Source organism: Chelon labrosus (assembly GCF_963514085.1).
Source record: "Chelon labrosus genome assembly, chromosome: 2".
NCBI classification, from domain to species: domain Eukaryota; kingdom Metazoa; phylum Chordata; class Actinopteri; order Mugiliformes; family Mugilidae; genus Chelon; species Chelon labrosus.
The window spans coordinates 2100153-2124238 of NC_140338.1; the positions used below are offsets into that span (position 1 = coordinate 2100153).

Genomic DNA, 24086 nt, shown 5'->3' on the forward strand with positions numbered 1-24086 from the left:
CATTTAAACCATCTTGTGACAGTTCAATGTTCTGCTGGGAAACTTCTGGACCTGGCATTCATTGGTGTGGATGTTACTTAGACATGTAGCACCCACCTAGACCAGACCAGGCACCCCCACCCCATAGCAATGACACTCCTTGATGGCAGCAGCCATCCCCAGCAGGATGCAGCCTGACACAGACACACACACAAAAACACTTTAGGAACAACTAAAAAAAAAAAACATGAAGAACAGCACAAGGTGTTGACCTGGCCTCCAAATTCACTAGATCCCAAACTGATCAAGTATCTGTGGGATGATCCAGAGAGGCCCCTCCCCTCAAAGACCCCCCCCCCCCCCCCCCCCCCCCCCCCCCCACTAACAACAGGACACCCTCAGAAGGCCCATGTCCATTCTCTGATGAGTCATCACAAGGGAGACCTGCACAATATTAGGAAGGTGGTCATAATGTTATGGCTGATCGGTGTATGGCGCAATTAATAGTATCTGAGGGAGAATAGTTTTTCTAGTTTTCAACAAGATATCTTCGTAGCAGAGGTCCGTCTGCATGTCTGGTTTTAGAAGTTATCGTTCTCTGTCTATGGTAGGTGGTCATAATGTTATGGCCTGATCGGTGCATAGTCGATCCCTGATTTCCAGGAACCAAGACAGAACAAAATAGAAACCCTTAAACCAAACCCTCACCCTAACAACATGAGAAGTGTGTCAACATGAGGAAAAAATGCCGACTTGAGCCAAGGGAGCGGCGGCAGGCGTTCCCCGTGAGTCACTCTGATTACCGACGCCAGAATGAGGAATAAAAAGAGAAGAGAGAGCTCAGGTGCATTCACACAGTCATTACATAACCCCGCCTGCCTGGAAAGGTACAGGTGCAGCTGCAGGTGGACTCTGACGTTACAGGAGAACGCTCTCAGCCAAAACATAAAGAGGACGACGACCAATCAGAGCCTGAGTCCGGCGGAGACACTGGTTTTTATAGAACAGGTTATAGTTTAACGACCAGAAAGCGTGTCTGATAAAACGCTCACATGTGAACGTGTTGCACATCAAGAGCCGTTCAGAGCTCCTCCTCTCTATCAGCGCTTGGATCTCAATTTGAAGTTCAGGTTATCAGTTTGAATCGTCCAGTTGTCACAGAATATTTCACAATATACAGAACATGAATACTTTAATCTGGGTTTGTAGTCAGAGTCAGAAGAAGAAAAGTTCTTCCCTTTGGATATAAATATAAAAAAGACCTTCAACAAAAATGTAAAAAGCATTACATCATCATATTCTAACAATAATAAACTTTTCATTCAGAAAAGCAAACAGGACATTTAATCACAGTCTGTACAGAGAGTGAAACAAGACGTCAACATTAACTCTTCATTTCTTACATTTCCTTTACAAACCACCACCATCAGCTCATTAAACACCATCAAAACAGCGTCTTTACAACAGAAGACGGCTGCGAGGCATCAGAAAGCGATTCCACAAAGAGTCCTGAATGATTTAACCGTCATTTGTTGCATCAGCGTTGAGGTGAGGGGGTGAACTACGGTGACGTAACATAAAAGAAACGGAAAACGCTCCAATTTTTAAGAATAGACGGTGAATCAGAGTTTCTATTTGTGGGATGATGAGTATGTGAGAGTCAGAACTGGAACTGGATCAGTAGGAGAAGAAGAAGAAGAAGGAGGCCTGGTCTGATGAATCACACAGATGACAGGGTGAGTGTGTGTGCTGCTGACAAATGGCCAAAAAAGTTGTGCCTGTAAGCATCGTTACAGATCATTTACACCAGGGGTGTCAAACTGATCCCTGAAAGGACCGCTGTGGCTGCAGGTGTTCATTCCAACCATGCAGCACCCATGCAGTAGGTGTGGCTGGCAAGTTTTTGTTCCAATCAAGCAAGAGGACACCTGAAGTGACTGTGTGAAGGCAGTTCAGTTGATTGATTGAGCCGAGTCAGGTGTGCTGCTGCATGGTTGGAATGAAAACCTGCAGCCACAGCGGCCCTTTCAGGGATCAGTTTGACACCTGTGGTTTACACTCTTTAATAGAAATGATATTCACTGATGCCTCACAGCCACCAGAAGGTTCTGGGTTCTAATCCAGGCCGACTGGTTCTCCCTGTGTCTGCGTGGGTTCTCTCCAGGTTCTCCAGCTTCCTCCCACCGTCCAAAGACATGCTGGTTAGGTTCATTGGTGATGGCCGTAGGTGTGAGTGTCTCTCTGTGTTAGCCCTGTGATAGACTGGAGACCTGTCCAGGGTGGACCCCCCCTCTAGACCAATGACAGCTGGGATAGACTGGAGACCTGTCCAGGGTGGACCCCCCCTCTAGACCAATGACAGCTGGGATAGACTGGAGACCTGTCCAGGGTGGACCCCCCCTCTAGACCAATGAATGAATGAACAATATTTCCTGAATTCAAGGCATTGACTTGGCCTCCAATATTCCCAGATCTCAGTCCAATCCAGTATCTGTGGGGTCTACACCTCGATGGGTCAGGGCTGTTTTGACGGCAAAAGAGAATCTGCACAATATCACACAGGTGGTCGTAATGTTACGGTTGATCGATGTAGGTAACAAAAGCCAACTTCCTTGAAAAAAATGCAAAAATCTCAATTTAATTCAGTGGTCATGACGTTTTACAGACTTGGTATCATGTTCTTCACGTGCATCAATTTAATTCACGATGAATTCTACGTGCCGCTGATCTAGAGGCGAGTAACTGAGCAGATGATCCACGTTGATCTGAGCAGATGGACGGAAATTATCACGAACATTCAATATGTCAGGTGGTGTCGTTCCTGAGGGAGCTCGAGGTGTTTAAAATGTGGACAAACAAAATCTGTGACCATTTAAATTAGGACATAAATACAACAAGACTGAAGCAAATAGAGCAGCTAACGGAGGATTCTTTCTTTCTCTTTACTCACGTTTCAAGTTAAAAATTAACGACTGGGTCGTTTGTTCCCATTGCATCCTGAGAAAAATGAAGCCCACAAACTATTGTATTAAAAAAAGATGAATGAGTGAACAGACAGTCAGCTGACACACAGGGTTGTTTGCAGGAGCTGCTGTCAGTCGCTTCACTTTTAGGGATTCTGGTTCTTTTTAGCAGCTCTGACGCTGTGAAGCAACGAAGAGGAAAAGATGTTTTGACTCCACAAGGACACGGTTTAGGTTTAGGCCTGGATAATCTCTATAAAGCTAAAAATGTGCAGTGAATTTGGAAATTTTGGAAAAAGAAAATGTAATTTAGGTGCAGTTTTCTTCTCATTCAGGACGAGTAATCTGCTAAATCTGCGTCAGCCACCCGTCACCTCTGAGTCCAAGCAGCCACTCACTGCAGACGGGATTCACAGCGTCTCTGCTTCGACCATTTAATGAGTCAGTAACATGTGAAGCAGTAAAAGACTAAAACAACGTGGGGACAGAGTATCGAAGTGTAACGTCTGATTTGTCCCTCCGGGTGTCTTCTGTCCGTCTCAGTGTCCCTGACCACCGACCAGTCTGTGGAAGATGGAGTCATCGGTCCGGCAGAGAGCAGCAGGAGAGTCAAACTCCACCACCTTCCCAGCTTGCATCACCAGAACCCGGTCACAGTCCATGATGGTGTTGATCCTGCAGAGAACAAGCGGCGTCACTAACAGACTCAGACTGGAATGTGACCTGCAGGTCAGTGGTTCAGGTTTTCTCTTCTACCTGTGGGCGATGGTGAGCACAGTCTTGTCCTGGAACTTGTCCCTGATGGTCTGCTGCAGCAGTTTGTCCGTCTTCTGGTCCACGCTGGCCGTGGCCTCATCGATGCACAGCACCTACGGGACGGGGAGGAGGGAGGAGGAGGAGGAGGAGGAGGAGGTGAGTGAAGGTGAAACTGCTGCTGGAGAATAAAGGATGTAAAACATGACGAGTGTTTACTGGAGGATTAACTGAATGACATTAGAAAGTGTTATTGTTAGTGGCTGCGTAAGAAGAAGAATAAATACAATCACATTCATTATTATTATTATAGAAATGTTTTAGAGAGATCTAAATAAATAAAAACACAACAAGAGCCACTTCTCTCATGATCTTTAGATTCATATCATGTTCTTTGCTCATATCAAAAATAACCTGACACATCCGCCTGAACTCACACCATCGTTTTAGCAGGACGCAAAAAAAATAAAATTTTACAATGAATTCAATGTTTAACGCCCTGAGATTAAGTTGTTTAAGGGAGACCGGGCCAAGACAGGCAGAGACGACGGACTAATAAAAGGAAAAACATAAACATTTACAAGCAGATACTAAAAGGGGCGGAGCACAGTGGTGTGGTGGTCAGCACTGATGCCTCACAGCCAGAAGGTTCTGGGTTCTAATCCATCATGTTCTGACTGGTTCCTTTCTGTGTGTAGTTTGCATGTTCTCCCTGTGTCTGCGTGGGTTCTCTCCAGGTTCTCCAGCTTCCTCCCACCGTCCAAAGACATGCTGGTTAGGTTCATTGGTGATTCTAAACTGGCCCCACCTCTAGACCAATGACAGCTGGGATAGGCTCCAGACAATGAATGAATGAATGAATGAATGAACAATATTCCCTGAATTCAAGGCATTGACTTGGCCTCCAATATTCCCAGATCTCAATCCAATCCAGTATCTGTGGGGTCCATGCTTTGACGGGTCAGGGCTGTTTGGACGGCAAAAGAGAACCTGCACAGTATCATGCAGGTGGTCGTAATGTTACGGTTGATCGGCGTAGGTAACAAAAGGCCACTTCCTTGAAAAAAAATGCAAAAATCTCGATTTAATTCAGTCGTCATGACCAATGACAGCTGGGACAGGCTCCAGTAGACCCCCCCCCCCCCCCCCCCGTGGCCCTTCACAGGATCATCAGTTACAGAATATGAATGAATGAATTATATAAAATAAAAAAAACACAAGTCCCCATTGTGGAGGCGGCCTCTCAGTTAATCTCAGTTTGGATTTAAAAGAGCTCAGTGAAATAAACTCAGTCAGCTTCCAGAGTGATTGTTAAACATTAAGTCCTCAGGATCCTGTTTTGTTCGAACCTTATTCTTATTTAGAGGCTCTCAGGTCCAGCCCTGCAGCGTCACCGAGACGCACAAAGAGTCCTTTGACTTCAAGTTTCAGCTTTTAACAATAAAGGGTGGAGTCGCCGCAAGAGAAACAGCAGATCCAGAATAGAAATACATTTCTTTTCTTTATTATTATTATTTCTTTGTTGCTTTGTTGCTTTGAGCGGTGCGGCTCCGGTCTCACCTTGGCCTGTGTCAACAGAGCTCTGGCCAGACACAGCAGCTGCCTCTGTCCCGCTGAGAAGGACTTTCCTCTCTCTCCCACCTCAGCATCCAGACCACCTGACGTTCACACACAGCACGAACGAACAATCAGTTAATTAATAATGCATGAAGCATTTAATTAGACACATAAGAACACGAGGAAGAGGAGGGTAACATATGAATGACATATAATTATTTAACAGCTGACATAACCTGTGGTACATTGTGTATCTGTAAGCAGACAGTTGTTGGAACAGGGTGGAGTGAACGGTGAGTCAGGAGTCATTAAAACAAACACACCCTGTCCTCCCTCTCCTCGTTAATTGACTGTGTCACGCTCTCTCTCATGCTCAATAATTAACTCTCACCCATCCTGGTGACCACACTGCTGAGGTGACACTGGTCCAGGACGTCCAGCAGCTGCTCATCCAGGTGTCGCCCGCAGGGGTCCAGATTCTCCCTGACGCTCCCGCTGAACAGAAAGGGGTCCTGAGGAATGATGGCCAGCCGGGACCTGCAGGGGGCGCCAACGTCACACAACTGGTTATTGGTGTCTCTTGTCATCCTGAACGGACTGTGATGATGTCTCTGTCCTCCACCTGAGCTGAGCCAGGCCCACGGTGCTGATGTCCAGCTGGTCCAGGAGAATCTGACCCCGGCTCAGCTCCACCATACGAAACAGGGCCAGGAACATGGTGGACTTGCCGGAGCCCGTACGTCCCACGATGCCTATCTTCTCCCCGGGACGCACCACCAGGCTGACTCCGTCCAGGGCGTTAGGGAGACCGTCTCTGTAGGACAGGGCCACGTCACGGAGCTCCAACCAGCCGTGCTCGGGCCAAGCAGGAGGAAGCTGAGGTCAACGGAGGGAATACAGACGGAGATACTCAGTCAGGTACTAGAACAACTAGGCTTCACTGCATCGGCTCAGCACAGTATTTAAATACACAGCAGTAGAGTAATATTACTAATACTGGTTCAGTTATATTTTAGTACAGTATAATATACATACAGAGTATTACATGAAACCAAGTAAACAAACTGAGCAGTAGTACTCTGTAGTATTTAGCAGATTTCCAGACTAGAGGTCAGAGGTCACATCTAATGTGAACATTTTGACACAACATGAGAAAAACAAAATAATTTAGAAAAATAAAGTCTTTACTGCAGAAGTGTAAACTGATTTCTACAAAGTAATGTCAATTAATTAAAAATCTAAAATGTAAAAGAAGTGATCAACAACGCTCTGAGACAGGGTTACTGAACCGTTATAAATCAGGGGACGGATATAAAAATGTTTTTAAGTCAAGTTAAGAAATAGAAGGAACGTGGTAGACGTGTACATCTGCCCAGAACAGGACGTCCTCGCAAAGGATTGAGGATTTAAAATCCTCAGAGACTCTGAATACCACAAAGACATCATCCTGACTGTGAAGCATGGCGGTGGAGGTCTAACTTGACCTGGAAAGTTCTGATCACTGCAGAGTCCAGAGACCGATTCACATGTGAGACCGCATCTACTAAAAACTGACTTTAAGGGGGTGGACAGTTATGTAGTCGCTTATTTTACGTTAAATATTCTGAATTAACCGACATTACTTTGTAGAAATCTGTTTTTACCCTTAGACAGAAAAGACTTTTTGTCAAAAAAAGCCAAATAATTTTTTATGAGCACTTTGTACGAGAACAAACTTAAAGCGACGGCAGCAACTAAACTACGTCTCTAACTTAAGACTAGACAATATTAAAGCTGATCTATGTGTGTATATTTAGGGATGGCCTGGTTGTAACTTGTGACGTCGCAGCTCCTTCGTCTCACCTGTGCGTTCTGATGCTGCGGCTCCATCGGCAGACCGGTGGAGTATTCCTCGGTTCGCTCCACGCTCACCAGCTGCATCTCGGTCTGCGTGAAGCTGAATATGAGGCCGGAGAGCAGCTGAGTGATGGACAGGGCGTAGGACAGGGACAGACCCACCAGACCTGACCCGAGACACACACACACACACACACACACACACACACACACACACACACACACACACACACACACACACACACACACACAGTGATCAACAGGAAGCAAAGCCAAACACCTCCTCTTAAACATCGCAGCCACAAAATCCAGCCGCCGTCGTCTCACCTGGATCGACAGAATTAAACTGGTGCTGAATGACAGCTATCACCCCGAGGCCCGTCACCACGGCAACGCCCATCAGCTGCAGGCGGATGTCCAGCCACTGCATGGCGGCGTTGCTGAGGAACATGCAGCGTTGGTTCTGCTCCAGACGCCTGGCGTTCTCCTCCTCGAACCTGGAGACAAAACGGAAACGCTTTAAGTTTGTCGTTGTCGAGAGCAACAAGGGATGGATTTAAAGAGACTACGACGACGACGACGAGGCAAATGACACGTAAACCTCAGGAAGTAAAGCTTTTATCTGTCTGATGGTGTTTATTAGTGTCTTCACTTTTAAAGGTTTACATTCGTGCCTCTGACCTGGCTGAGCTGCCGCTGGCCCGGATGGTTCCCAGGCCGGTCAGCGTCTCAGAGAAGTGCGAGTAGATGGGCGACAGGGTGAGACTGCACAGGCGCTTCAGCTCCCGGGACGTGTGCCTGTAGTAGTGCTGCGTGCGGTAGTAGAGCAGAGCCAGGGGCAGCAGGGGCACCAGGACCCAGGGCAGGCCGTAGCTTATCACCACCAGCATGCCCAGCAGGCCGAAGACGTTGGCCAGCAGGATGTTCAGGATGAAGGGCAGGCTGTCGTCCACGCTGTACAGGTCAGAGGAGAAGCGGTTGAGTATGCGGCCCAGAGGGGTGGTGTCGAAGAAGGTCACCGTGGCCTGGGACACAAGGAAATACTCAGATTTAGGTTGGGTTATGAGTTTGGACACATTTCAACTTCATTTCAGAGACTGTGTGTCGATCTAAAAAGAAGAAGAAGACAGTCAGAGCTGGCGTTCTCTTCTATAAGTTCACCCTTGTGGTTTGTTCCACACCTGATCAAAGCTGCACCGCCATGAGTCATGTAACATTATTCTTTCCGGAACAGGTGCACCTGAAACGGCTCCTCACGCTCCACGCCTCCGTTAACAAGGTAATCACATGAGATGAGCAAACAGACAACGATGACGATCCAGTCCTGCTCTATCCAGCCCTGCTCTATCCAGCCCTGCTCTATCCAGTCCTGCTCTATCCAGTCCTGCTCTATCCAGTCCTGCTCTATCCAGCCCTGCTCTATCCAGTCCTGCTCTATCCAGCCCTGCTCTATCCAGCCCTGCTCTATCCAGTCCTGCTCTATCCAGCCCTGCTCTATCCAGTCCTGCTCTATCCAGCCCTCAGCTCTATCCAGTCCTGCTCTATCCAGCCCTCAGCTCTTATTTCAGGTTCAGACCTTTATTTTAATCTTATGTGTTTCTGGATCAGTCTCTCTGCAGGAATGTTTAATTTCTCAGGTGAAAGTAGAGGAGACCAAACCAGATCTATGAGCTGAATAAATATTGAGACTTGAATCATTCACCTTTATTTGGACAAATTAATTTAATTATATCGACAACACAACGAGACTTTAACAAATTCCTGATTTATTAGCTTTTGTTTAAACTTTAATATTTTACTGTGTACACCTTCTTAACTCAGTTACACCTGGTCCATGTGTATATCTGACAATCATCTGTGCAATTCAATACTTTTTGCATATTTGCCAGTACTATTCTATTTTATTATTTATATTTTATACCCTACATTTTTTACTCTTGATATTAGAGGTTATTAAAGGTTTTTCTTAATTCTTAACAAAACAGTTCATCCAGATTTTTATTTTTTTTATTTTTTATATTTTTTTGTTTTTATTTTTTATTTTTTTATTTTTTTATTTTTTTGTATTTTATTTTATTTTATTTTTATTTATTTTTTTCTTTTTATATATTTTTTTATGTATTTTATTTGATTTTATGTATTTATTGTTTTCTTTTTATATATTTTTTTATGTATTTTATTTGATTTTATGTATTTATTTTTTTTATTTATTATTATTTTTTTATTTATTTATTTTTTTTATTATTATTTTGTTTTTTAAACCAAATCTTTTATCTTTTTATCGTATCTTTTAGGGTCTTATAGTTGTAGTTTGGTAAATGTATGTATTTTAAACCCTGTTGTACGGTGTTCTTGGATGCTTTGAAAGGCGCCTATAAATAAAATGTATTATCATTATTATTATTATTATTATCATTATTATTATTATTATTATTATTATTATTACTTCTGAACAGATGGACTCTAATTTTACCTTGAGTTTAACTCCTATTTATTTACGTTTGTCGAGCATCTTTAGGTGAGCTACTGCACAAAAGGCTGCTGTGTCTACTGAAGACCATGCTCCAGTTATTACCTGTTTGTATTTAAATATAGACTTTTATCTGGATTTCTTTTTGTAATAAAAAATAAATAAATTGCATGCGACTCCTCGAGAAACTGTTGTAAGTATAAGTGTAGAGGTGCACTTAGTTTTTGAACCTCACCTCCTTTTCCTAAATAAACAAGCAGAATATTTGCTTGTGTTTGTTCAGGTTCTCTTTGTCTACGTTCAGGACGGATGTTTTGAGACCCAAATTATTTTAAGACATCATTGTTAAGAAGCTGAAGTTGTCAGAAAGCTGCACACAATAAAAGAACAGTAACATCTAATGATCCACAGAGCTTTGTGGTTGTAAAGTTATTATTCTCTAACTTTATTACTAGGAGCGATGTTTGCATTTGATTTATTGTAAATATATAAATACTTTTAAAGGGTCTTAAAGGAATCCAGCATATCTTTGTAAGGAAATAGCGCCTCACAGTCTGGAAACCTTCCCGTCTCCATCCTGCGTCACAGCAGCCAAACGTGACCTGATCCGCCGGCCGAGCCGAGAAGATCAGGATGACGCACCTTAAGGACCCGATCCAGAAGTCTGTTGTGGATGGCAGAGGCGGCGCAGACGACTCCGTAGGCAAAGAGGAAGGCTCGGAGGGCGGTGAAGACGGTGTTGGCCGCCGCAATGGAGCCGTAGACGGTCAGATAAAAGCTGACGCTCGAGTTCACGCTGCTGGAGACGAGGGTTTGCTCAGAGGGAGGAGGAGATCTGGATGGGGGGAATATTTGAGTCGTTTATTTCAGTGGAGAGTTGGAATAAAGACAGGAAAAGAAATCCAGTAGAATAAACTCTACCAGATCATTTATAACAGTATAATACTGACTGACAAATACTGAGGGTTGAGTCTTTATCTCCTCAATTAGAGCTGCGTCTTGACCGTACTATAAAATGAATCACAAAGGCGTAACATTATGACCACCTTCCTACTATTGTGCAGGTCTCCCTTGTGGTGACTCATCAGAGAATGGACATGGGCCTTCTGAGGGTGTCCTGTTGTTAGTGGGGGGGCCTTTGAGGGGAGGGGCCTCTGTGGATCATCCCACAGATACTTGATCAGTTTGGGATCTAGTGAATTTGGAGGCCAGGTCAACACCTTGTGCTGTTCTTCATGTTTTTTTTTTTAGTTGTTCCTAAAGTGTTTTTGTGTGTGTGTCTGTGTCAGGCTGCATCCTGCTGGGGATGGCTGCTGCCATCAAGGAGTGTCATTGCTATGGGGTGGGGGTGCCTGGTCTGGTCTAGGTGGGTGCTACATGTCTAAGTAACATCCACACCAATGAATTCCAGGTCCAGAAGTTTCCCAGCAGAACATTGAACTGTCACAAGATGGTTTAAATGTTATTCACTTCTCCTGTCAGTAGTCATAATGTTGTGGCTGATCGGTGTATATTACTGCCTGTTTAAAAAGTTTTTAATGTGTATTGTTAAAACTTTGTCCAATGTGACCGTTTTTTTTCTGCACAAATCCTAAATAATTAACTTTGCATGTTGCTGATTGGTTGTGAACTTACACGAGGCCGCCAGGTGAGAAAAGCAGCAGGTGAGGTGAAGTGAGAGCAGCCGAGGAACCGTTAGTCCCGGTGGAACCGTTGTGTTTTAGCTCGGAGATCCAGTGGGACAGCCACCAGTCGGACACGTTCTTAGAGGCTAAACCACACAACAAGACGTTAAAATAGTTCTGTATTTAAAACTAGAACAGGAAGTAATAATTATCAGAATATTCAGAATATAAGTGGTGGATAAAACAAACTAAATGCTGATGGTTTATATCACATTTGACTGAACTCTGGATTCTGGTGAGTATTGTGAGCACAGAGCAAACTGAAAAGCTGACAGCTCATCTTCAAACCTTGCATGAGAAGCAGAGACATCAGGATGCAGGAGGCCAACAGTCCGCCCACAGCCACCCAGTAGGTCCGGTAAACTCTCCACGCCAGCCCGCCCACCTGCTTCTGCTCAGCCCCCAGCGGGTCAGCATCGTCCTCCACGCACAGATCACGGGGTGAACAACCTGGCTCCTCCTCATCCTGCTCCGCCCCATCTGGTTATGATTAGAAAAGAATAAAACACCAGACTGGAGTGATTAGTCAGAATAAATGATGATCTGATCTGGAGAAGAGCCTGCTCTAAAACAAACAAGACCTGTACATGTCTGATAAAGAAAACTGACTCAAATATTTATATTTCAATTTAAAAAAAAAAAAAGAGTGCCGCGGCAGGCTAGCAGTGCTAATGCTAGCGAGACACTTTCTAATCAGACAATCTTTTAGAAATGTGTCGTTAGCGTAGAGATAATTTAACTCTTGACCTGATGATGGGAAAGACGCAATGATTCATCTGCTGCACACCAGGAAAATCCCTACCAAGTGACTACATGTCGAGATAAGATAAGACTTTATTGAATATATTAAAGGTGCACAAAGTATTTACAGACTGTATCAAGGTGTAATAACCGACTAACTACAGCTATTTAAAGGGGAACTACCTTTTTTTACAACCTGGACCTTATTTCTGGCATAAAATACGATCGTTTACTCACCCATATAACTTTGGTGTCATTTGGAGTCGTTCGTCAGATAATTACATCAGCGTGTATCCATATAGTGGGAGTGAATGGGGCACCGACACGCAGCCTCTAAATAACACATTATCTGCCGTGAAACTCGTTTATTTCACCAATATTTTGTTATGATACACTAGTGCTATTCCCCGTTGAGTCCAGAGTTACCTGTTATCATCATCCAGGGTCTGTAGATTGACCTACTAACCGCGCGCACCTTTTCCAGCTTGTTTACCTGTAATTTGCTACTGCTATTTTTTTCCGATTCTGAGGTTGTGGACGACGACTGCACGTCCGTGAATAGATAACAGGTAACTCTGGACTAAACGGGGAATAGCACTAGTGTATCATAACAAAATATTCGTGAAATGAACAAGTTTCGTGTCAGATAATGTGTTATTTAGAGGCTGCGTGTCGGTGCCCCATTCACTCCCACTCAGATGTTGCGCTAGACTTTTTCGTTGTCGGTCATTTTGACTGACAGGGTCACAAAAATCCCGTCATAATCTATTTTTACCCGTCACTTTAATTTTTTAAAATGATAATAAAGACATATTCAATAGCATTTAATTTTCATTAAAGTTTCATTAACTTTAAGTACTTTTTTCAGAACAGTACTGACTTTAAATGGTGACAAAAAAAAAGAAAAAAGTTTCGGCTTCCGACACGTCATGACCGTATGGCACTGCTAGCATAAACAGCTCTTAGACGGTACCGAAGGGTTGAAGTGCTTCGGTGCTATGCAAATTACATTTTGGTAGCCGTTAGCTGCATAGACATAGACATATGGTTAGCCGAGCTCTGACGTGTGCATCAGTGTAATCGGTGTACCAGGAAATCGTGCTCCAACAAAGGTTCCGCGATGTTTGGAATGCAGACTTCGATTAGAGACAAGAGCTGATTAATAAGGTCACTCGCCACCAAGTGGTCAGGGGAGTGAATTGCAATCTGTCAAAATGACGGATGGACTTCAGATTTTTCCGTCATATTTAAAAAAAATAGGAATTTAAAAGGAAAATATTCGGTTAACGCGGCCCCTGCTCCCACTATATGGATATACGCGGATCTAAATATCTGACGAACGACTCCAAATGACACTAAAGTAAACAATGGTATTTTATCCCAGAAATAAGGTCCAGGTTGTAAAAAAACAGTAGTTCCCCTTTAATACTAACAACTACAGTTAATGAAAGGTTGAAGTGGCAGAGGCTGAACATGAACAACATACCTTTCTCTTTGGTGTTCTGGTCATTCTTCCGTTGTTTTGGTACTGCTTCTACCAGAGGAAGGATTTCTGCAGGAGTCCCTGTTTGACAGGAAGGAAAAGGACAGACGTCAGGACAGAGTCTCTCACTCAGTACAACACGAGCAGAACTCAGTTTTAGAGGCAAATTCCACATAAACTTACATCACATTTCAGATGATGCTATGTTTTTTTTTTTCTCTTGCTTGTTCTGGGAGGTTTTGCTTAAAGTGAACATGCTCCTCAAGTAATAAACTAAACACGTAAGCTAATTATAAACAGACTAAAGAGAATAAGCTGCAGCCTCCAACAGATTTAATGTCTTTTGCAACAACTTCTGGTGATGCACGGCGTAATATTTAAGCACATGTCTCAGAATTAATGTAATTTGAAAAGCTTTGACCTTCTACCTGTTCTGGTTATCGTCCCGTTGTCCATGAGGACCACCATGTCAGCCTTGTCCACAAACTCTATGCGGTGCGTGCAAAGGATTCTGGTCTTTCCCCCGAGGAGCTCCAGGATACATTTCTTCATGAGGTGTTCGGCCACGTCTGTGTCGACCGCTGCCAGTGGATCGTCCAGGAGGTAGATGTCTTTGTCCTGGAGGGGTGAGGATGAGCAGAAGGTTTTAAAGCACATTGTTTGAACGGACGGGGAAAGATTTTAATGTCATATCATCTGAAACAGGCGTCAAGTCCCAGTAAAACCTCTTCTTAAAGACCTTTCCATGGGTATCAGTATTCGCTAACAGATCCTTCAGAGCAGAAGGCTGCATCGTGCAGAGGACTGACCATGTAAACAGCTCTGGCGAGGGCCAGCCGTGCCTTCTGTCCTCCGCTCAGAGTCACGCCGTTCTCACCCACTTCTGTCTTGTCGCCATTTGGTAAAATCTGCGCTCACAGAAAACAGGAAGGAAATTATCAGACAAACCACTTTTAAAGCTTTAAAGTTTAAAAAAAAAAGGTTTATATTTATCAGCTCCTGATGGAGATGTTGGACCGCAAAGAGCTTGATAGGAAGTCTAATAAGAATGCATCCTCTCCAGACGATGGTAACGTCACCTTTCAGGGTCCGTCACGTGAAACGTAAATACCCAAATGAGTCAGAGCATATGTGTGATGTCAGGCAGCAGGAAATAAAGACGTGAGCAACTTTAACAGGGGTCATGTTATCAGATAAGTGCAGTGGTGAAGAGCTAGCGACAGAGATCTGAAGGTAACGGGACTTAAATGATCTGCTGCAGACAGACGCCTTGATGCTCGGGACCAACAAGACCAGCGCAGGGTGGTCATTATGTTCTGGCTCATCAGTGTATGCCTCCCCATCAACTACCCCGTGGATCAATACTTGTCCAGAGCTCAAATCCCTCCAGGAATAGTGAGTGTGAAACCAGAGTCTTATCAGAATATGAGAATGTGTCGTTGTTACTCTAACCCCAACGATTAGTTTGGACCTGCAGACCCTTGCAGGAGCATCATCAGTTCCCACCAGAATGACTCCAGACCACCTTTGGGTCCGGCTCCCAGGCTATCACCGTTCAGAGAGGATTAATTCAGACAGTTGAGGGAGTCGTGGTCGTACGTTGAGATCATCTGAGAGCGCACACGCCTCGACCACAGCCTGGTAGAAGGCGGCGTCGTAGTCTTTCCCAAACAGGATGTTGTCCCGCACCGATGCGTGCTGGATCCACGGATCCTGAGAGGCCAGACCGAAGCCCGCCGCTCTGTCCGCCACGTAGAGGACGCCGCTCAGCCTGCAGAGAGACGTGGATGGTTGGGATGAAACGAAGCATCTGCTGAGTTGTTTTAAAGCGGCTAAAGCTACAGCGCAGACATCTAGACATCAACAATCATGACTGACTGACTGAGTATTTAAGGTAACCTTTAAAAAGCAGCGTACCTGTTGAGTTCTCCAGTTAACGCAGCAAGTAAGGAACTCTTCCCACAGCCGACCTTCCCCACCACAACCACCAGAGAGCCCTGAAGCACACAGACATCTACCCCTGTTACCGACGTCCCACAAACTGACGGAAAGCTTAAAAAAATCATTGTCGAGCAAAACCCCTGGTGAGTATAGGAGGTCTTTAATACGACTCAGGACGCGCTGCATTCACACTACCACAGGGACGAGGACACAAGCGACCCAGACCACCTCCAAGTGTGGTCAGAGATCAGATCTCTCAAATGCATCCAGGGGTAGTGATGGGAAGTTCTGTCTCTTTTGCCACGGCTCCCAAATAAGACTCTGCTCTTTATTTATCATCGTTCAGAGCCTGATATTTTAGCCCAACACAGTAAATACATACATCTTGTGTGTTGATAAGCCATTTTGCATTCAATGTTTTTATGAGAAGCCTAATAATTGTCTCATTTTATGTAGTTATTCTCTTATAAAAGCATTCTTACCTTTGTTTAATGTTTCAATAAAACTTTAATCGTGCAAACAAATGAACAAAACACTGCGATCTAATCCACACAAGCAAAAACAGAACTAAGCTCAGTAAACTAACGGTAGAAAAATCAGACGCCTCAGCTCTTCTCTCCTTGATTATCTGCCCCGTTCACCGCTGTCTGCTGTTTTAATCAGTCAGCCACAGCGTCTGTCCCCAAAGAACCAAAGAGGACGAGCTGTATGTTTTAACAGACGCCTCGTACCTTAGTCACATGAAGGTTGAGACTGTCCAGTCGTAGACTTCCTTTCCCGGCCCCAGTTTCAGTTCGTCCCTCTCTACTCGCCTCGTTACTGCCGGGCGCCTGCCAGGAAAATGTCCCCTGGCTCAACAGGACTGAAGTCTGACTGTCTTCAGGAGACACTGGGGACAGAAATGCAATGTTTCAGGACGATGGAGAACGTTTAAGAAGTCACAGAAAGGAAACTGTAGCTCAGTCCAGGCTGTTGTCCTTAAAACAACAGACAGCAATGATTCAAAAGAAAAATACATGAGAGCTGCTGTAAGTACTTCTAGGTACAACTGATCAAATGGGATTAAATGTGCACTTTGACCCAGCCAAGCGCCGGCCTACCCAGAGCGTAGTACGCCTGCAGGTCCTGGTTGGTCAGTTTGAAGAAGCGCTGGATTCTGTCCAGAGACACTTTGGCCTCCAGGATCCCGTTGAGGACCCAGGGGAACGCGTTGAGCGGGATGATCAACATTCCCACCAGGGCCAGAGTGGTGAACACCTGTAAAGGTGGAGGACGTCACAGAGGACATCTGTACTTTAAATCCTTAGATGTGTGTACGACGTTCATTCACAGGAGAGGATCCAGCTTTAAAGGATCAGTTTTAGTGACAACACATTTCACACGGGACTAGTTTCACCTGGAGACTGTTCTGAGACTGGACCGATACCTGTCTGTGTTTAAATCAAGCTCCACCTTTAACGATGCAATGTTAATGTGTCATTAAATAAAACCCAACACATCTAGATCTGCTGCCACACACGTCATCTGTCTCATCTTCCTCCACGTTTTCATCTTCTGATGGTTTTGAGTTTTTTTTTCTGTGAATAGGTCAGAGACGTCTGGACTTTACGCCTTTACGGACTTTAAAAATAATAAAAACAGACCCTTAAATCACAGAAATGCTGATGCTGAGGGATTAGTTTCATCACAGGACCTCTGAGATACAGGAAATAGAGTAGGTAGTTTGTAATTTTCACTTTACAAATCACAGAAGTGGCCGATTCGCCCGGGATTAAAATCACAGACGACCTCCGCAATCATCCAATAAAATCTGGGGTCAGTGATAGAAACTAAAAACTGTATTTTTATTTTATTATAAAACATGTTCATTTAAGTAAAATGTCCCTGTGTGGTGATCTCTCCTTTGTAGGCCAAGTTAATGTTTTTGTTTTATATTGTGAATATTTTAACAGCGTTTAAGGCAAATTTGCTATTTGTGATTTTCTGCCTATGTAAATAATAAATAATCTACACAGGTCCCTGGAAACTCTTCAGCTGAGAGTTTAATATTAATACATTGAATATTTGATGTCTCCCAACAGCTCGGCGTACCGACCTTGGCTGCGGTCAGCTGGTGTCCGAGCAGCACATACGTGACAAAGGTGAGGATGGAGATGACCACAGGCAGAGCCGCCCAGGTGTACACACACAAGGCGTCCAGGTACTTGATGACCCTGAGGTGTGACAGCTCCTGTTTCCGACAGTCGGCCACCTTCTGGGTGAAATGAGGCTCCCAGTTGTAGAACTTGATGACACGAATCCCAAAGAGGATCTCCGTCATTAACTGGGGGAGGAAACACAAATCTGTGACAGCTGTGAAGGAATTTGTTTCTTTCTACGACAGCAGCTGCAGAAAGAGAACAGGTCTCACCTTCACGCGGTCATCTTTGCACCGGAGCATGTGTTTGTTGTTGGTGAGGATGCGTGAAGCGATGAACTTGTTGAACGGCACCAGGACCAGAGCCAAGCACAATCCCCCGAGGAACGCGACGCCCACCTGCAGGTACAGCAAGTAGAGCGTGATAGAGAACCTGAAGGGCAGGCTCCACAGCTCGTGGAAGCTGTTGCAGAAGTTGACCACGCGGTCGGTGTCGGTGCTCATCAGGTTCACCACCTCCCCCAGAGTGAAGCCAGCCAGGCTGCAGCCGCTGACCTGCAGGGCTTTGCCGTAGATGGCCGACACGAGAGCGGCGCGTGCCGACAGCGCCACCTTGGAGACTTGGAAGACGAAGATGTTTCTGAGGACAGAAGTCAGAAGGGTCGTGGCAAAGAGGCCGAATGCAAACCACAGACCCCTGCTGACCGGGGCATCCTTGTCCTCCATGAAGTTCACGAGACCGCTGAGGAGCAGGGGACCTGCAAAGCTGGACACGTTGACCGTCACCTTGAGGACACCCAGCATGTAGTACCGCAGCCCAAACGCTTTGTGCAGCACCCGCAGCAATCCTACATCCCCCTCCAGCTCCAGAGGTCCCTCCTGGTAGTGGGAGCTCCAGGAACCGTTCACAAGGTTGCTGCTGACCGGCCGGGGCCACTGATCCTGGCGGTCGCTGACTCCCGCCCCTCGTCGACAGGCTTCCCAGGACTGGTGGAAGTATCGACAAATGACAGCGGTCCTAAGTTTCCAGGGAAGGTGGTACACGTCGGCCGGTCTGTCCAGCTCCCCTCGCTGCCCTCGTCTGAGGAGCGGGTGCAACCACAGGTAGAAGAGTCTAGAGAAGCAGCTACTCCCGTCCTCAGCCACCATCTCCCCTGTGTCCGGCTGCACGGCCTCTGAGATGAGCGGGGATCCATCCACGGCGTTAACATACAAGGTGTACCCATCATCACCGATGCAGGGAAAAACAAAAGCCAGGAAGTAAACTAGAACTGGGAGCGTCCGAGCCGAGGCAAGTATAAATCGTGCAAATTTAAGAGGCTCTGTGAGGTTTAAATATTCCTGGTCGTCACAGTAAATCATCAAGGTGACGACCAGGTTGGGGATCAACAGGAGAACCAGGAGAAGCAGCAGGACGGGTCCTCTGGTTCTCCTGTAAGCAGTCTTCTGGAGGACAGCTATGGCGCCGAGGTGGACCAGCCAGGCCAGGACTGCACAGCTGTTAGCTAGGATGTCCAGGTACATGTCCCCCAGCTGGAGGACACTCACCAGGATGATATCTGCAGTGAAGAGGACCACAGCCAGGACAGCGGACACCAGTCTGAGCGTCCAACCGCACGGAGGAGACGTCTGGAGGAGGCTGCATCTGGGTTACACAAACATATTCATCATTTTTATCTCTAATGCATGAATAAACAGCGGACACACCAAGCCGTGAATGAGAGCACAGTGTCGCTGAGAAGCTATCTGAGCGTGACCTACTTCGCCGTGCCGAGGTAGCAGGCGCAGAAAACTGCCATCCCAGCGTGAGGCAGGGCTCCGAGGACCAGCTGGTTGAAACAGGGGCTGATGTTTCCATTCTGCCACAGAGGGAGAGGATTCCCCTCGTCTGTATGACAGAGGCCCGCGAGCAGCTCTGCCGGCCCAAAGTCACCCATCCCTCTTCCTATCTGACTGCTGTCATTCTAGAGAATAACTGTAAGAGCAAAAAATAATATGATGAAGACGTTAGAGTTCTAGTCTGCATCAAGAAAACAGACACATATCCCAGGGTACATTCACCGTACCTTTAGAACACAGGTGTCAAACTCTGGCCCGCGGGCCAAATATGGCCCGCAGAGGCCGTGTTTTGGCGTGTCAATCAGTACAGGACCCATAAACACCCTCTCCTCTGTTGACAGTAGTCATAGCAACCTCATGCTGCTACTGGCACCGTTGTACCGATCCCAAGAATGTCGAAAAGAAAGGCAGAAAACAGGAGCTTTCTGGACAGGTGGGAGGCAGAATATCTGTCTACATATGTAATATGTAGACAGATATTATTATTAGTCAATTGGTTTATTATTGTTTTTTTTTATTTATTTATTTATTATTAGCCCGTTAAAGAAGGCTGCATAAGAAAGAGGCACATGGTTTTAATTTAAATTTTATTTAAGAAAAGAATGTCATTGATGTGTTTGCATGTGTGCAATATTAAGTTATATCAGCTTTGCTTGTTCCATTTTGTTTGAACTTGTTTAGGTCAATCTTTTCAATAAATATCAATGTTGGCCCGCGACTTTGTCCAAGTTTTAAATTTTGGCCCACTGTATATTTGAGTTTGACACCCCTGCTTTAGAAGCTCTGTTTATGTACTCCTTTGGTTTAGTAGTAGTTGCACCGATCCGCCACAACATTATGACCACTGACAGGAGAAGTGAATAACATTTAAACCATCTTGTGACAGTTCAATGTTCTGCTGGGAAACTTCTGGACCTGGCATTCATTGGTGTGGATGTTACTTAGACATGTAGCACCCACCTAGACCAGACCAGGCACCCCCACCCCATAGCAATGACACTCCTTGATGGCAGCAGCCATCCCCAGCAGGATGCAGCCTGACACAGACACACACACAAAAACACTTTAGGAACAACTAAAAAAAAAACATGAAGAACAGCACAAGGTGTTGACCTGGCCTCCAGATTCACTAGATCCCAAACTGATCAAGTATCTGTGGGATGATCCACAGAGGACCCTCCCCTCAAAGACCCCCACACTAACAACAGGACACCCTCAGAAGGCCCATGTCCATTGTCTGATGAGTCACCACAAGGGAGACCTGCACAATATTAGGAAGGTGGTCATAATGTTATGGCTGGTCTGTGTTTAACTGCATGTAGCACGGTGGGAATAGGAGAAACCGCACTACTATTGCTGCACACACATTTAAACACTGATGCATTAAAACATCCTGCACATCTTGTTCAACATAAAATAAAGTCCTGTATAGAAGACACCAAGACTCTTAGTTCATTGTGGAACTATTAAAGTGAACAGTGATCACCTGTCTGACTGTAAGGTCTGTAAATGAAAGGTTTAATGTTCTCTGTGTGTCTCCGACTTAAACAAACGTTTCCTGAATGACCTGTTTTTCAGAAGTCTCAGAGTTCAAGAAGAAGAATTCAGAATTACAACTTTCTGTAACAAACACACCATGGTACTGGTACATTATAAACTATTATGAATGATTTGTTGGTGATTAATATTCAGACATAAACGTGTTCCAGCACTGACCTTTGAGCAGATCGAAGCAGAGAGAACATCAGAGGTTTCCTGTCTGAAACAGACCAGCTGGTGACACTAGTGTAAACAAATGAGGCTGATGCTAGCTGACTAGCTTAGCTACAGGGTTATCAGCGCATTAAACTTGTTTATCCGTCACTGCATTTATAAAAGTTTGTGTAATAAAAATACCGTTTGTGAATATAACGCAACAACGCTACTAATGCAGCATAATTAATAAAGGCAGCTTTCAAATATTACCGGTTTCCATCAAGCTAGCAGCGACGAACTACGTCTGTCGATTGTTGATGACGTAAACGAGGAGCTTTTCAAAATAAGTGTCGAATGCAAATAAAGTAAAACTGGTGTAAAGGGTTACTTTGAATGGATTAAGAGTAATAAGGAATTAAATAATAATGGATAACTTTTGGTGTTTTATGATAAAAAAAAGTCATTTTCAAAAAACGTTTGAAAACAGAAATGTTTGGATGATAAATCATGAATCTATTACCTGTTTATTTCATTGTTTTCACAGTTTAATACAGATTTTACATATTGTTATTCATTTTAAACGTTATACGTCATAATTTATCCCAGAAATGAGTGGCAAAATAATTAAACGTGACTGGTTCATCTGTTTTTCTCCTTTGAATATTCTACATTTTCTGCACGGTGGCCTGGCGGAGCTGAGGAGCAGCTTCAGTGACAGACTGCTTCACCCTCCATGTGTGAAGGAAAGATTCAGAAGGTCTTTCCTTCCTGCTGCTGTTAGGCTCCACAACGAGCACTCCTAATATGTGCAATATTATTACACCTTATGGTGTAATAACACCAGTCTGTGCAATATGTCTATCATCTATTCTTTCTCTGCCATTTCTGCATGCTGTTGCAAACTGCAATTTCCCCATTGTGGGACAAATAAAGGTTTTCTTATTCTTATTCTTCTTATTTAAATGGAGTGTATGTGCTCACAGTATTTATAGTTTCTTTCCAATCGGTCCTAAACCACGGGTAACAATGAAGAAGTCATCAGAATGGTTTGAGCTTTTTATTGAGGGGGTCATGAAAGTAGAAAAGGAGCAAACTTTATGTTTTAGCACCTTTATACAACTCATAAAATGAATTGCTGGTTCTCTGGGTTCTCCAAATATAGACAACAATCGGCTGTAGAACATTATATGACATGTGGGCTCGGAGGAGGAGGAGAATTTAATTCACAGAAACCAAGCAACAGAAAAGAAATGTCTTAATTTGGAAAAAAAGAAGAAAAAAAAAGAAAAGATGTGCTATATTTAATTACAATCAACATTAAATTTACAAATTTTGGAACCTGGAATTGGAAATCAGTGCACATGATATTAGCATGTAACATAAGTTAAAAACACAAAAGAAACTTTACATGAACATGTAATGTTGTTACCTGGAATAAGACAGAAAAACACATTTAAATACTGGGTGCAGCTGTCTAAGGCATTCTTAATTCAATAGAAAAAAGATCTACAAGTCTTATACAAAGCAGGAATGAAGTTATACAATGTCACATTATATTTTGTTCCTTAACACACTGTACAAAGTCTATGTCCTTCAAGGCTGGCTACGCCAACCGCAACACTACGGAGCTTAACCTTTAATTTGTTTAATATCCTACATTTACTGTGTCTTAACAGACACACACTGTTATTTACATATTCAGACATGAAATACAAACGAACATATGAGCAGGCTCCGTCGATCCATCTCAGACGCCGTCTTTAAAAGAAAACAACACAAATACTGGTCGCCCCAAGCTTTGTCACCTCCTGCGAAGCACTAAAAGGAAATCAAAGTGCTTTAAAGATAAATCAAGCTTTTTGGTTGTTGTTTTTTTTGTTTTTTTGTGCGCGTGTGTGTGTGTGTACAGAGAATAACTTGTTGTTGGAGAACGTTTGGCAAGGCAGCAACGTCAATTAAACTAAATATAGAGGTGACGCCGCACATCGCCGTCTGCTGGCACCAAAAGTCTTGTTTATCAGTGTCTCTGTGTGTTTCTTTAAATAAAAACAACTCTAGTACAACTTCAGGTTTCAAACCCACTTATGATCTGTTAGTAAAAAGGTCAGTACATCCTCTTTATATCAAAACTGATATGAGCAACAGCGTTTTTTGTGTTTTTTTTGTTTTCCTGTAAAAACAAATGACATGAAGTGTAACACATGAATACTGTACAGTAGGCCTAATGCTGGTCATCCGCATATGAACAGAAAAGTGTTAAAACAAGAATTAAAGCTATCACATAGCTGGAACAAATCACGTTAACTCATGGGAGGCCTGAGAAAGCGTTTTCTTTTTCTAATGCATCAGTTAGTCAGGAATCTACATTAAGATAAAAAGGTCAGCGACTGATAAACACCTTCAAGCATCAGGTTCATCAGGTTATTCCCTCTGACGGACACTTGTCTTCCTTTTACCTGCTTCTAATTAAAATACTTTACATGACTAAAACAATAGAACTCATGTCTGACAATGGTCATCACACACCAAGAAGGGAGGAGGAAGAAGAGGAAGAGGAGAAGAGGGAGGAGAGGAAGATGTAGATTGGGAAGGAGGGGTGGAAGGAAGAATAGATAGATAGATAGATAGATAGATAGATAGATAGATAGATAGATAGATAGATAGATAGATAAAGAGGCCACGTTAAGATTAAAACATTTCTTTTAAAACACACCACCACAGTAACACTTTAAAAATCCATTTCAATCCTAAAACTGTTTGGAGGAGCGCCACCCAAACAAAGTCCAACGTCAACCAAACAACAAACCAGGAGACGTCAAAGTACCGCCCACAAAGTGTGATTGACAGCTGATCTCTGTGCAGTGAAGACATGACACAACAATGAGCTCTCAGCTACAACGATGGAGACCAAATCACCTGGAGACTAAAAGACACATTTTAACCAACTGTCCCTGAAGTGACTTCTGTCTATTTGACTTTAATCAACTCAGCAGTGAGTCCATAAGAA

General features: G+C 44.2%; 1 protein-coding gene across 1 annotated transcript; it reads right to left on the reverse strand.

The window, feature by feature from the left end:
• Positions 1 to 2261: 2261 nt before the first annotated feature.
• abcc10 (ATP-binding cassette, sub-family C (CFTR/MRP), member 10) lies at positions 2262 to 21364 on the reverse strand. Its single transcript, XM_084567807.1, has 22 exons — positions 21101 to 21364; positions 19307 to 19520; positions 17819 to 19190; positions 17504 to 17731; positions 16509 to 16665; positions 16140 to 16297; positions 15385 to 15464; positions 15067 to 15238; positions 14277 to 14375; positions 13896 to 14085; positions 13471 to 13548; positions 11532 to 11723; positions 11194 to 11329; positions 10201 to 10393; positions 7770 to 8113; positions 7416 to 7585; positions 7095 to 7255; positions 5875 to 6128; positions 5644 to 5789; positions 5256 to 5353; positions 3699 to 3811; positions 2262 to 3617 (listed from the first exon to the last, which is right to left on the reverse strand). Exons 2-22 carry the CDS (start codon positions 19480 to 19482, stop codon positions 3482 to 3484), a joined length of 4653 nt encoding a protein of 1550 aa, XP_084423933.1. The 5' UTR covers positions 19483 to 19520; positions 21101 to 21364; the 3' UTR covers positions 2262 to 3481.
• Between the last annotated feature and the right edge of the window lie 2722 nt (positions 21365 to 24086).

Bases quoted from the DNA above. Each gene is read 5' to 3' on its own strand.
- abcc10 (XM_084567807.1), bottom strand. From the start codon at position 19,482: ATGGGTGACTTTGGGCCGGCAGAGCTGCTCGCGGGCCTCTGTCATACA. The intron at 14,086-14,276 runs GTCAGTCCTCTG...TCACCCCTCCAG, and splicing joins TCGCCAGAGCTGTTTACATG to GACAAAGACATCTACCTCCT. The intron at 11,724-13,470 runs GTATGTTGTTCA...AATCATAACCAG, and splicing joins CCAGAACACCAAAGAGAAAG to ATGGGGCGGAGCAGGATGAG.